At 37.2% G+C, this 15,321-nt stretch overlaps 2 protein-coding genes across 2 annotated transcripts in view; one reads left to right on the top strand and one right to left on the bottom strand.

Moving 5' to 3' along the window:
• Positions 1-1,220: 1,220 nt before the first annotated feature.
• On the bottom strand, positions 1,221-5,700 carry si:dkey-103j14.5 (isoaspartyl peptidase/L-asparaginase). The gene is made up of 7 exons (XM_054600638.1): positions 5,644-5,700; positions 4,314-4,510; positions 2,847-2,989; positions 2,436-2,599; positions 2,192-2,310; positions 1,780-1,890; positions 1,221-1,429 (listed from the first exon to the last, which is right to left on the bottom strand). Exons 2-7 carry the CDS (start codon positions 4,498-4,500, stop codon positions 1,221-1,223), a joined length of 933 nt encoding a protein of 310 aa, XP_054456613.1. The 5' UTR covers positions 4,501-4,510; positions 5,644-5,700.
• A 4,443-nt stretch (positions 5,701-10,143) lies between these two features.
• khdrbs2 (KH domain containing, RNA binding, signal transduction associated 2) overlaps positions 10,144-15,321 on the top strand; it is a 51,332-nt gene continuing 46,154 nt past the window's right edge. The window contains exon 1 of the mRNA XM_054600680.1: positions 10,144-10,234. Within this exon, the coding sequence (XP_054456655.1) occupies positions 10,144-10,234 (91 nt within the window). The remainder of the gene's footprint in view (positions 10,235-15,321) is intronic.

Raw genomic sequence — 15,321 nt, 5'->3', positions numbered from 1 at the left:
CAATAGTGCAGAGGCTTTCACAGATCAAATGCATTCAGCAGTTAGAGGAAAAACATAATTTATCGAGTTATTTCGATATAAAAAAAGGGGGAATATCTTCATCCTCTTGCTGAAAATGTATTTCTTTTTATACATTTGAAAAGCAGATTATAAATCATTTTTAGGTCAAATAACCTGCATGTAGGGACAATGAACTACAAGGGATATTCCATAACCAAGTTTTTGTTTTTTTAAACATACTCACTTTTAAGATTCGTTTAGAGACATCAATATCATAATTCAGCTTGACAAATCTATCCCCTAACTATAGTTTCAAGATTGTATTTATTATTTTTAAATGTGAACCAGCTTCCCCCCATGACTTCAATCACAGTGGAAGCAGATGGTCATACTATCTCATTTGAATTCTGAATCAGGTCTGTATACAGTGAGTGTCTTTGTTTGAGCAGCCATTGTTTCAATGGATGAAGCCAAGGCCAACAATGCTGCTGGCCAAATGAAGAGGAAATTCATTAGTGAGGCTGTTGTTATGTTGACAACCCCCCGCCCCATATTCAGTTTCTACCAAAGGTGCTTGAAAAACACAATAAACCAACCAACTTTTGATGAAACCATACGTGGTGAAAAAAACGTCATATATGTTTCACAGACATACAATACTTAACTCAATTCATTTTAAAAGCTCATTTATAAGTTTCCAAAAATCTTAAAATAGGAGCAGGATGGTTTTCTCTGCTTTTACAAACCTGAACTGATTAACATGTCATGTAAAATGTTTGGACCCTAATCCAAAAATCGAGTGGAGTTGGACAGTTCTGGGTTGACAAACACAAAATGGGAAGAAGTAAACTAACACAATGTAAAATAAATTTACATTACATTGGATTTCATTAGCATATGTTCTATTAAATTGAGAATTCATGGGGTAAGAAAAATAGTCCAGTGTATGGACTAGCTGCTCAAATAACAGGTCTTTAGACTTCTCTACTCTGATGTCCACAATCCTCTACAGTTTAGTTTTCACTATATGTGCTGTACAGTACCAAGCTTGACATCACAGATTAGAAGTTAGAAAACACTACTCAATTAATTTGGTTACAAACAACTGTAGCACATGCCCAATAAGATTATTCCAAACCATAGTGAATTAGTAAAAAAACATATACAAAATACAGTTCATTCTATTAAGAAAAAAAAAAGGATATAAACTGTTTAAATGGTTATTGGGGTAACTGCTCTTTTAGTCTTTCATTTGGGTCTAATCCATACCACAGACCCTCATGATCTACTGCTGCCCAAGCCATGCGTTCTGTGGTGAAGGTGGCTGCCCACTGTCCTGACGGAGAAACTACAATAGCACCTCCTGCTCCACGGACTCGGTTTCCCATGTACTGCAGAGACAACTGAGAAGAATCTTTGACTGATTTACCTGTGGAGGTGAAGAGTATAAATGAAAAAACACATGGTAAATACCACATCTCACTCTTTGAGTCCTACTATAACTAATTTATTTTCAATTATTCAGTTAATAATGCCTTTAGTATGAAATAGAAGCTTGTCTCTCCCTCCTTTATTAATTGCAGGCATTATTAAAAAAATAAAAAAATAATGCAAAACAGGATTTAGACAGTCACACTATTTTTTTTAATCTTATTTCACTGTTTGATGTTTTGAGGATTATCCTTAAAACAGAAGTGGTGTCACCAAATTATATTAAGATCAGATAAAGACTGACATATATTTGACTTGACAAAATATTTTTTAAGTGTGATACTTTACCTTGTTCAATATGTGAAAGAATGAGTCTGGCCAATGTGACTTTAAGAATAGACTCTCCATGACCGGTACAAGACACTGCACCATTAAAGTTGTCTGCATATCCTCCAGAGCCTTATTTATAAGGGAGAACATGAAAAAAAAAAAATGACCACCTTTTTCTTTCTTTTTTTAACTGCTCAAGTTCACACATTGCTGTCTCCAAAAATTACAAGATAACAATGAATAATACAATCAATAATAAAACAAAGTTGAGAGTAAATAAATACATTGGCTGGATAAAATAACTTTTGTGATCAAATCTGACTTTATAATAATGATAACAATGACTTCTTATTTCATATAATCCAAATTTAACTGAAGCTGACAGTGTAAAAAGTGCTACTTGAGACAGTGGAAGTAAATGAAGTCATACCAATGATGGGACAGTCTCCCACTCTGCCAACCATTTTATTTCTGATCCCTCCAGTTGATGTTGCACATGCAACATTGCCAGCAGAGTCCACACAAACTGCCCCAACAGTATCATGGGCCCTAGAATGACAAGAAGAAGATAATTGAGGAAGACACATTTCCCTTCTCATGTAGCTAACATTTATTAGGAAATCTATGTCCTGACTAGAAAAGGTCAAAATGATTAAAACACTGCAAATACTTACCACTGAGAGTTAAAATCCTCATTTACTCCAGTTACATAATTCTTGTTTTTCATCCACTCCTTCCTCTCAATCTCAGTCACCAGTGCATCAGTGGGGACCGTGGCCATGCCGATGCTCTCTGCAAACAGGTTTGCACCTCTGCTTGTCAACATGACGTGGGCTGTCTGAAAGTTTTAATGGCAGCAAACATGTAAGAAAAAGCTCAAACAGAAACAGTAATTCAAAACATATCATTGATGGACAATAAGACTTCAATGTTTTTGTCCATTGCTCCAAAAAAAGCAGTTTGCCATTAGAAACATTTATTAAAAATTATCCAAATCACTCATCAAATCAGTGTTGTTTCAAGCATCAGTGGTGTTTTACAGTTTATTTTAAAGAGAGACAAAATCTAAGTATTTAAGATGATACCTTTTCCATCACAGCCCGTGCCAGTGACACAGGATTGGCAATGTTCTTCACTGAAGACACGGCACCGCTGGCAAGTGTCCTTCCATCCATGATAATGGCATCCAGCTCTACCTCTCCATCTGCATTTAGTGCTGCTCCGTGCCCTACAATCACAACCAGTAACCAACCTAAGCAATGGCTCAGACAAAAATGTGATGCATATGTTCTCCAAACTGTGCACAGCTGACCGTGAGTGACCATGAAACTGGATGGCCTTTATTAATGCAGAGAAACTTAATAAATAAAATCTAACAGCAGACAGAAAGGTAGTGAGGAAGAGGTTTTAAGTTGCCTGCTGCATCCTCACAAGTCCACAGGTTGGTGCCAACGCATTACAATAGAGCACAGTGCTAATGACAGATACATCACTGGTATCTGGTTTGTATTTACTTGTACAGATTTCCATTGGTGTTTATGTATAATTCAAAAGCTACTAAGGTTGGAAATGTAGTTTTAATGTAGCTTCATTGTATTAAAAAATTAAGTTAACTCGTATGTATATTTCAAGCATGCTGTCAGATGTTTATCACCGTGCTTATAGTTGTAGCTAATGGTAATAATCATGTGCAAGTACAGGAAGATTGTTATTTTGTACAGTGTACAGAGGTTTACCTTCTATTGGGGCAAGTTTTTGTTTTTCAATATTGCTGGGGTCACTATGAGGACAGAATCTAAAATGTAAATTAGATTTTGGTGCAGACTTCATTTGGGATTAAAGACAGATTAGGAGGAGGAGCCTCCTCAGTCAGTCGGCAACCTCATCTCCATAATCACTCTGATTGTGAGGTTAGATGAATGTTGGCAACATCCCCAGCAGATGGAGACATTGAGCTACACCGAAACCCAGAGATACCCTTACTGGAGGTAGAACAAAGTGTAGAACGTTTTTTTTTAATTATCTTCCATTTTATATGTAGATCTCCTACATATGAGCTATCGTGACATAACCCATAAATAAAAGTGCTAAATAAAGCCTGGCCGAATGGGAGATGATGCGCCTGAATTTATGCAATTTCAAAATGAAAACTTGCTTATCAGCAGCTCTGGCTGGAATTGTCCCAGGAAAAGCAACCAGGGGTTGCTTTATTGGCAAAACTATGCTTAATCCAACAATATATGATAAGTAACTGTAGCAGGTATCATCACTGGTCTACACTAAGAAATGTCTGAGGTGTTCCAAGCTAAATTAAATGGGTGTAAATGGCAAGTCTGCAGTTAATCTAGAGATTTAAAAATACATTTCAACCAGAATGAAATAATAAAACAAACTAACAGTCCTGCAATAAATCCAATTAACAGGCAACTGAGTGTATAACACCATTTTAAAATGTAATTTGTAAAATGTAGATTTTAAATGTATACTTTTGTGTTTGTAAATTTGTCTATATGGTTAATAAATATTGAAAAGAATAATTCTGTACAGTATACCTGCATTAAACACAGTGTTATCTTCCAGAGCCCTCACAGCTGCCTCAACAGCATCCAGGGCACTTCCTCCTCTTTTCAGTACAGAAAACCCTTCACATGCTGCAACCTTTACTCCATCAACAGAAGCCTTGGCCAGTTCCTCTGGTATTGCCCACGCCCCACCATGCACCACTATGACTGCTGACATCTTTAGGTTCCTGAAAGAAAAAGACAAAGAGTTGTTTATAAAAGAAATAGCAGAGGAGATATTATTTTACTGATATCTACATAATCGTGTCTGTGCCTTTGAGGTTATCACTCATATTGCTGGGCAACAAGTCATTAGGCAAATGTTTCTAAGCCTAATATAAGTCCTAACTTTAGTCCCAACTAAATTGATCATCTGGATGATAGTGCTACTGGCTCACTGTGAATGACAACGGTGTTCTGCTAACCAAGTGTTTTAGAGCACAATCCAAATGTGCAAAACACAATGTTGTTAAATGTACTGGAGAGCATTTTCCCAAAAATATCATTTAAATGGAAATAATTTGGGTCTAAATTTGAACACCATATATTTACAATGTTACTTCCTCACATATTTTTATGATAAAAGAAAACATGAGGGAAATTCTTCATAAATTACCGAGGTATTAAATATGTTTGTCTTCCTAGTCTTCATCTGCAATTATTTTGTCTTGTTTTTGATGATGTGTAACAAGGTGGGGAACTATAAACAATACTGTCCCAATCATCCCATGGTAACTGTCCCAACCGCTCCAGGGAGAGATGACACACTTTGAATTTATGGGCTAAGTAGAACCAACAAAAAAGCAGAGAAATAACACTAGCATCAACCGACAGGCCAGAAATATAAGCTTTCCAACAATATGTATGTTGTATGTGGCATAAATAGACAGTATGATAGAAGAAAAATAACAAGAAGATTGTCTTACACGGCGTAGATCTCAACATTTTAAATAATATGTTAGGTATAGTCAGAGGGGCCCATTCAACGTTTTCTTATCCCAATAATTGTTCTATTATTATTATTTTTAAGAAAACATCATACTGTATAAGCTGTTTCTATGTTTTGTATGCAAAGATCTTTTTGTTGTTGTAGCAGGCCTAGTATAACACTGGTCGGTTCATTCATTCATTCATTCATTCATTCATCTGCGTTTTCATATTTGTTTTGAATATGAGTTGATCTGACTCTACAGCTAAACTACAGATCCCCTCAGGTGTGGAGCTTCCTCGGACAGTAAACAGGTCGTCTGTCATTCATTCAGTGCAGCTGGTTGAATCTTCATCGTTTACAATTCATGAAACATTTGGACTTTTTTTTTACCTTTTTTTGATCTGCTCACTTCTTCCCGGGAAAAGACCTTCCGCCTTTCGTCCCGATTTGACGCCAAATCTAATATAATTCAAGGTGACACTTCCGGTAAAGCCTTTCAAAATAAAGTCCGCTTTGACCAACTTGGTGAACGTTGAGGAATAAAGAAGAACTATCTTAAAAGTTGGTCGGTTACAGAGGAATTTCTGTTTTCCAAATGGTCTTGTGACAACATTTATGCATGTATGCTCTAGCACCTATACAAGGCATCCGCCACAACAATATTGCTCACCCTTTTGTGTCCAAGGATTCATTTTGTTCTACCAAAAGACGACTGAGTACAAAAAAACAGACAATATGATTTGTCTGGGCCACCTTGTCAGGAAGGCCCTTGGTGGGTTTCTTTCACAGGCCAGTTCTGTTCAATGTATATTTGTGTGTTATACAGTCAGTCCTCTTTTATGTAGTTTTATTTTGGAAATAAAGCTTGAAAACGTTGAATTTGTCTGCTTGGCTTGACTAAGAGGGGACAAGATGAGGACAGAGTTCATCAGCTGGCCAAGCATTAACTTGAGTAAGAAATTAAAGTTTTACAGAGCATAGTTGGTCATCAACATTTACAAACGTGGTAAACGCCTCTGTCTTCAGTGATACACACATTAACTAATGTTAGCACACACATGAGGGGAACTGTATGCAGATACAAGCCGCACATGCTCTTTAATTGTGCTAAAAATGTATAAACAATTAAACACTCATCACCCTTCCTTATGTGACTCTTCATCTTCAGAATCTGAGTAAAATGCGTTGGTTAAAATAATTGCATAGCACAATTCATAAATCAAAGGGCTTTAGAGACATTTAAACTTTAAAGAGAATTAGAGACTAACTTTAAGATATTGAAAAAAAGACAGTTTGAACATGAGGCAATCCTGATATAGAAACTGAACAAAAGACTAAATAAAAGAGATTAACGCAACACCAAGTCAGCACAAAATAGCAGGGTTTTAAGCAGCATTACATGAAGTAGTGAAATATGCATTGTTGCACTCTTACCACTAGAGTGCAGCAAAACTGCATCAAATCCAAGTTAAACGCTGAATAATTTCAGTATTCGTACAGAGATTGTCGAAATTATCAGTCACAATCCTCTTTGTCCAAAGTGACATGCAACAGTCTGATTTATGTCATCTTCTCTCTGCAGTGATGAACATCAATATACAAGCTATTTCCCCATCCATATTTCTTCTTCTCATTCCTTTAATGTCACGGTGAAGGAGCACAACCATACCCTAGGATTACAGGATTAAACCTAATTTACAGTCACAGTCACCATTGCTATTAGCAGCCAGTAATAACGTTGGCAGGATTGTCATCCTCATCATTTCATTTGATGAAATGAAATCAGTGAAGGTTCATAAAACATGAAGCGGAAAGACAGTACTGGCCGACGTGGGCCCAGTCACATATTTAAGGCTATCAAACAGAAGAATAAAATTGGATCTTATTTCAGAAAGACATTAATTGTTAATCATAAAAAGGAATGATGAGGACATGCAAGTTATTGTCAATATGGGCTCCTTTTAGACCTACTTGTCATTTCAGAAATAATATAAAATCTGATAGAATATCTAAGTATATATACAGAGGTACAGAGAAAAGAATGATTGGTTGTTAAATAAAACCAAAGCCACGCAGGTATTCTGACTCCTACATATGACATTTTACAAGTCTCGCAAACAAACTACCTACAATTACTTCATGCCCTTTGTTTAATTCCAAGACACCATATTGGTCAAATGACACATCATTAAGTTAGGATTAATGAAAACGAGCACCCACTATGGCTCCAACTAGAATAAAGTTATATGCACATCAGCAAACTTTAAATTATATAATATTTATTAATATGTTCAGTCTCTACCACTGTGGGAGAACATTGTTAGATTTTACTGGCAAATGCAGTGTCTCATATCTGCACATTGAAAAGAACATAAAAATGTACTCTCGTTTACCTAACACCAGTGTCTGTAGTCTCCTCACAGTCTTTAGGATTCTGATCAGAGCACTCAGAGTCAACTCTAAAGGTCAAGTGGAGCTAGAATTGGTCATTCACCATCTTATTCCACTCATAGTGAATAGTGAGTAAGTAAAGCAGCCTGTGTGGCTCGCTGAAGATTACTTTAGGATTCAAGTCAATATTATAGCTACAAGACAAGAGAGGCGTTTCATATCAGAATCAGAATCAGAATAGGAATAACAATCAGCTTTATTGGTCATGTATGCCTACAGATACAAGGAATTTGACTCAGTTATTCTCTTGCTTTCAACGTACATACACAGAAATAGACAAATAAACAAAAAACTAAGACAACAAAGAAGACCAAAGGTAAGCACAAACATTTAACTACTGTGTATAAATATATATATATACAAAAGTTTATATATGATAATAAAACACAACAGCAATGACAATTACATTACATTACATTACATTACATTACAGTCATTTAGCAGATGCTTTTATCCAAAGCGACTTACAGGAAGTGTAATGGAGATCATAGTGGAATAATGCAGGGTGCGAAGATGACTGATATAAGACGATATGAGATGCATACTTACACTGCTGACACTGCTGACACCACTGACATTGCTTCATAAGACCTAATGAAGCATTCACTTGACATTGAAACTCCTAGTGTCATATGATTCACCTCACAAGCAGAAAACATTCTTCCTAATAGGACATGAGGTTTCATTTACATAATTCTGACTAATTACACTGGGATGGAAACCCAGCTAACAAACAGTGAGGTAGTCTGCTGATCATCGTATTACACCGATGGGCATTGCACTGTATATGCTCTACTAGAAAAGTTAAGCAAATATGCAACATTCTAAATACTTTATTTTGTCAGACTATGCTTTTATTGAGATTCAAACAAAAATACACTGGCATGAGATTACAAAGTCATCAAGTAGTGAAACAGGGGAGGGATGATCGCAAACTTGTTATACACTTGAATCAACACAGCAAACGGGTAATGTGAAAACTTTTCCCATGAGCCATACATTGCCATTCAAAGGAACTAGTTGGACATGATTTCTGGGAGCTTTCAAAGTAAGATGCCAGACAGTGATTTACTTAATACTTATACATTCAAATTTGTTTTAGAATTGTGACATAATGGAGAAGATCTGTTTTTTTTTTTAAACTGTTTGGTCGCAAAATGTTCTTCTCTAAAGGGCCTCTAAGACACAAGAACAGTAGGATTGAACAATTTGGAAAGAAGGTACACAATGACTATTACGGAGCAAAATTACATAATTAAATTACTTTATGTTATTTATTATCATGGTACGTTTTCATTTAGAGTATCAGTAAATTAAACAGTTGAATTATCATTCTCCACATGTGCAAAACCATCCAGAGTGAGTCATTCGGAAAGTGTTCAGCACCATGGACAGCGACATGGAAACTAAACCTGTGTTTTAATCCCTCAGGTTACACTGCTAGCACACAGTATATATTGTACAATTGTCACTCTTTGCTGCTGGTACAAGCTGTTCGAGTGAACTTTGGAAATTCATATGGAACCGTACATTTAGCTTCGGCTAAATCAAACTAATTGGATAAGATGTGTTTTTCTTGCTTGCATGACATTAATGCTTTAGCAATATTTAAAGTTATCATATCAGTTGTAATTCAAGCTCCACTGATAGCTGTTATAGGGACCTACAGACAATGTGACTGGCACTAAAGAATTTAGAGTGACCTATGATGGTGTAGCCTAACTATAAGCCTATTCTGTTCTAACCAAGTGTCACATAACATTTGCAGTGGCGGTGCATAGTATTCTCAAATGTAGCCTATATTAGAGTGTCTTACCTCTTTTTCCATAAGGGACTATTTGCAACACATCATGCATACAACTTTCAATAAAACAATCGAGTCTCACATTTTGGAGTGAGATTTGTTGCATGGACCAATGTCAGCCCCAACCAAGTGCAACCTCAACTTCTTTTTTTTATTTTATTTTTTATATCCACTCCCCATTGCCCAATTGGTATGCGCACTCAGCGGGGATCGCCTTTGTTTTCCAGCAGCGCTTGTCCCGGAATATGGCCAATAATGATGCTGAGGGGCGGGGAGCAACGCGAGCCGCAGACCCAGTGAGTCGGAGAGTCTGGCGGGGTGCCGAGGAGAGGCAGCAGGCAGCGGTGGCGGAGATGGGCTCACACCTCTGAATCACAAGTCAACCCTCCGATCGCTCACACCTCTGAATCACATCTCAAGATCCAGTCAAGCATCTCGGAGACCCGGGACTATAGGACTAGTTTTCTTTTTTTTTTTGGAGTTTTTTGGTTTTTTCTTCTTGCTTGTGGCGCTCATACATTTCTTGACTGAAGCTATACCAAGAAGCAGGAGCGGGAAGGTTTATAGTTGCAATCCCGACGCTCGGCACTGTCGCCTCACCTGCACGGCCGGTGAAGAGGTCCGCTGTGGTAATAATGCATCCAGATAAGTACTTACCTGAACTGGTGGCCGAGAAAAACAGCTTGGACCCCTCCTTCGTGCATGCGGCGCGTCTACTTGCAGAAGGTAAGTCAGGTATTTTCCACAAGTGTGATCTACTCTGAGCTTTGCACAGTTATTTACCAAAGGCATTCGAGCCCGTTCACTGTAACTGAAAACCCCATTGCATTGCATTGCATTGCATTGCATTGCATTTCGGGAAAGTACAGTGACCTAATGTGTGCTTATTTCAACACATTGCCCTTGACTCTTAAGGCTTGCTCGGTGGCAGTGAATTCACTGTGCTGTGTGTTTAATGGAGGCAGCTGCTCTTTGGCTCCAGTGCAGAACTTTTCTGAGGTTTTCTGACATCCAGGAAAGAAATGCAGCTGAGCACAGAAAGTAAAGTGTGTGTTAAGTCACCTCACTGCCCTCCAAGGTCAACCTCTGTCACACAACATCCAGATAATAAACTGAAACTGTTCACGGAGCAGTTCTCCAGGATGCAAAGGGTGAAAGGTCTAATTCCCTTAACTCGACGATTTACGGGATTTTAAAAGTGCTGTTAACCTTAGGATTGTTAGTCTTGTTGTCAGAAAGGACTTGTCTTCAGAAAACTTGACATCCGCCTTGAGTTTTCTTGACTGAAAATTAAGACCACAGACCAAATATCTTAGAACTCTACTGTTAATACATAATTTAGGTGAATGCAGTTTAGCATGACATTCATCATCTCTTTATATCACTACATATAGAAACTGATAACTGTCATCGAGGTCAGAGAGAGGACTGAATACTATTGAAACAGATGTTACAGTAGATCTAACATGCAGTATAATCAGCTTCAACCTGCAGCGTGAAGTAGCCCAGTTCTGCATACAGCAGGTAGCCTTGGTGTCATTTACGTGCTGAGAATGTGTCACTTACGAAAAGCAAACACAAAGAACTCAGCTCAGCTCATTCAGTCTACAGATGTAACTTTTTACTATGTGCTCTGAAGGTTTGAGTGATGTGGATGTGCTTTTTTTTTGGTGAATGGATGAGTAGATATACTTGTATCCTAGTTTCAAGGGGTCTCGCTCACATGGGCTTACAGGACACTAGAAAACACACAGGAAAGCACTTGGTACTGTAGCGTGTATGAAAACATAGATATAAAATGACCAAATTCAACATAGAATGCTTTCATATGACGGCTGTGAACCATTAATGAATGATCGGCTGTGAAACATCCTTTCAACGTAATCTATCTAATCTATATGTTTGTATACTAACAGTTTCTGACAGGTTTGTTCAAAGTGGTCAAGTCACACTGTGTGTTGTTTTAATATGCTCTGATTGGGCAGGGTGTTTGTGCTCTGTTGTTTTCTGCCCCTTGAGCTTTCCTGCTGAAATGTGTTGATGAGACACCTGACAGTCCCACTCTTGTCGCTAACTGTGATGCATATGGGATCATCTGTCACACAGTGCACTCCGCCAATTAACCGAGGCTGACTCACATTGCCAGGATCCAACTTTTCTTTTTTAACTCAGCAACTAGCATGTTAAAATGTGTTATGTATTTCATTTTTTTTCATGTTTATTTTATTCAGTTAAAGTATTTTTTGTGATTAAAAAACAGATTTAACTTGCAGGTCCCCATAATGCACTAGGTCTTCCAAAATACAGTATAATACTGTTTACAAAAATACAATACACTTCAATAGATAAAAAAAAACATTGCAATAGAAAAGCAAGAATCCAGTTCACAAGGTGACACAGAACAGCATGCATCATACACAATAGTGGACAATCGTTATAATAAGCTGTCAGCTCAGACAATCTCGTATTGTCAACTAGGAAAAAGTTCAACCTAATTATCCGTTGGCAGCATTGTGATTTTAACCACTTTCCACACAGTTGTTGTGATTTTTGTCACTCTATGCTCACAGATAATGCAGAATCATACATATCTGTGGACAGCAAGATAAACTATTGTTTACAGATTTATACATTGACAGCTATTTATGAGCGCGTAGCAAAGCATTTAATCCTGCACTATTCACATCGTGCACGATAAACAGCGTGGCATGGAATTACCATGGTATCAGTTAACAGCTCCATATTTAAAAAGTGAATATGTGTTTAAATGATGTTGCCTCTAAAAATCAATTGTCTTTCCTTGAGCAGATTTAAAGCTGTTTAGGACAAAGCCCCTCCAGGGGGTGGGTGGGGATCATTCTCCTTCAGAGCTTCTTGTTTCCTTTGATAGTTGGAGTTATGGAGTTAAGAGATTTTCCAATAACTTTGTATAATATATACGACTGTAAATATATATTTTATATATAGTATAAAACTGTTGTGAACCAGTCTTCCCATTTTCTCCCCAAAACTGCTCCATTTTGGAAACAAAGACAGCCTATTTCAATGTAGCATTAACCTAATGAATGCTCAGATTGTCATACAAGTCCACTCCTTCATGTGTTGCACTTTAATTCGCCTATGGCAAATAACAGTGCAGTTGTTTTAAACGTGGGTTGAAGTTAGAGTCAAGAAAAGGAAGCCTTTAATGGATCCCTGTGGTTTTCCTACATGCCATGTAGCCCAGCCCTGAAATGAAACAATTTGGATTCATAATAAGGTGAAAAGAAAAGCAGACATGGAAGCAGATGTGAGGTAATTGCTCGTTGAGAAAAAAGAACCAGGTTTGTGCTATTTTTTCCAATTTTAGGGTGAAGGGGTAAATTCTCAAAATATCTTTTGCAATCACAAGATATAGTTTACATTATCACTAAACATTTTGGCAGGGTATGTATTATCTTAAATGCCCTCAAATTTGCTTCTTAGCGCAGTGATAATACAAAACAAATATGCGGGAGATTCGAAGGATGTAGGCTTCTCTGATTTAAGGATGGGTATAGAGATGGAGGAGACTAAGTGAAGCATTAGAGAGCAAGATCTGATAAGTTTACAGTGTTTTCGCAAGCGCAACTTCATGACTTTGCCAGTTTAATGTCTGCCTTTGTCTTGAAAACACAATATTATCTGAGCCCACGACTCCCATCAATTCACCAAACACAAGTTTGTACTCATCATGTCAATTTTCTCTTTGCTTTGAGCCATTTTCCAAGCACAAGTTTTCCCTCCAGCACTGAGCTGCACTTTCTTGTGGTCCTCATGTTTATACAGAAGAGGAAACCAGTCAGTTTCTGCTTGCACGCATTGTACGTAATATGTAAATTTTGTGCCAAATACTCTAGGCTGATGAAAATGCTCAGTCACGGCTCTCTTGAAAACAAGCTCACACCACAATTTGGGCAATGACCCTTTAACCTTAATTAAAAGTAATCAGACAATGCATGAACTCGTGCAATGCACTGAAACCGTTTTAGCCTTAGTTTCAGTCAGCCAATAATGAAGAACTATAATTAGATATTGAGATGGTAAGCCTCAATGAGTGACTGTTAAGGAGATATACAACCTACTCTGAATATATACTCTGAATATATGAGGCTTTAAGAGTTGCTGCTTTCTGCATGGTACATAATACAGTAAATGTACAAATTCCTATTACAGGAGGCTTTCCTCAACACACTGATGCTTAGTCAGGAAGGTGTATCTTCTATTAAAAAGGCTTACGTTCTTAAAATTGATTTGGACAATGCTTCACCACAGAGTGCAATTCTCCCTCCTAAGAATGGATTGCATTTAATCTACCACTCTCTTGTTTATCAATTGCTGCTCAGATATTCAGTGTATCCATTATGGCCGGCTCAGTATCCAGCAGTGACCCAGCTCAGAGCTACAGATAAAACAACCCATGTGGTATGACCTATCAGGAGGACACAAAAATTGCATTTCAGGAAAGTGATACATTGCAGTACATTCTCTGCATTTAGCCAACACTCATCAAGACTGACTTACAATGAGTGTATAGGTCGAATAAGATTAGACTCCAAGGTCGTGAGCATTTCAAGCAACTGAAATGAGAGTAAGAGCCAAAGCAGCAGCACTCAGGCAAATTATAAGATATCAGATTATGTTACTGTGCTTATTGAATGTTCACAGTACAACAGCACAGGTCAAATAAAGAAATAGAAGTGGGATTTTATATGTAAAAACTAGCAAAAACCGAGGAAAGTACAGGTGTAACGGTCACTTTCAATTCACTTGTAAATGACAGATTTAAAGTGAGTGGTACCCTAATCATTAAACCACTTCATGCTGATGGAGGATAATGTGCTGTTTCGCCCAACATACCAGTAATTACATTTACACAGATTGTCCCATCAGACAAGGAAATAAAGTGCTACAGGGAGCAGGATGCCAGATAAACACAATAAGGACGGAAAAAAAGAGATACATGCTGATCATGGAGGAACAAATGAATGAATGAATCAATCAATCAATCAATCAAAGAATAAAGCGGTAGATCATGGCTGTACATATTTTGCACAAATACAATCTAAAACTGTGCAAGAAAATAATATATTACTAATGAAATATATATATGAGAATTGAACAACACAAACTAATACATTACATAACTAACAACCAAAATAAATGCAGTAAGATACAAAACAGAGATTAGAAAAATTGGAGATACATCTCATCCATGCGGCTTTGCTGAAAATTGGCAACAAACATCAATAGAACTGATGAGAAAGCAGCGACCAGTAATCAAAAGACTTTGTGATGCTCCGGGATGTCTTTCTTTCTGAATATTTGTATTGAAAATTATTATAAAAAAGCCATGCCTCCCCTGTTTGCAAAATGAATTAAACTGTAGGATGAAGTGTAGAAGGAACACATCAACCAGATGTTCAAATAACAGAAGGCAGAAGTATTTATGGTACTGTATCATGCCCATAAGCTTAAAAGTGCACCAGAAGTCAAGTCAAACATATATAAATGCACAGACACAGATACAGGCACGTAATGAGCAAATATACAATATATACATAGAAGTTATACCCACATTGGAAGTGATATTAAAATATGTGTAGCCAGAATGCTGCATATATAACACAAATACCACACTGTATTCAAACAAATCATACCATATCCTCAGATATTATAAAGTATATCTTTTAAATTACAGGTTTATATTATATCAAAGTCACACATATAATATAAGAACATTGCATTGGATTTTGTTCATTATTATATACATATAGGATCATGATCATGTTGTC

The sequence above is a fragment of the Anoplopoma fimbria genome, chromosome 6 (assembly GCF_027596085.1).
Source record: "Anoplopoma fimbria isolate UVic2021 breed Golden Eagle Sablefish chromosome 6, Afim_UVic_2022, whole genome shotgun sequence".
Taxonomy (NCBI): domain Eukaryota; kingdom Metazoa; phylum Chordata; class Actinopteri; order Perciformes; family Anoplopomatidae; genus Anoplopoma; species Anoplopoma fimbria.
This window is presented reverse-complemented; position numbering and strand designations above follow the sequence as displayed.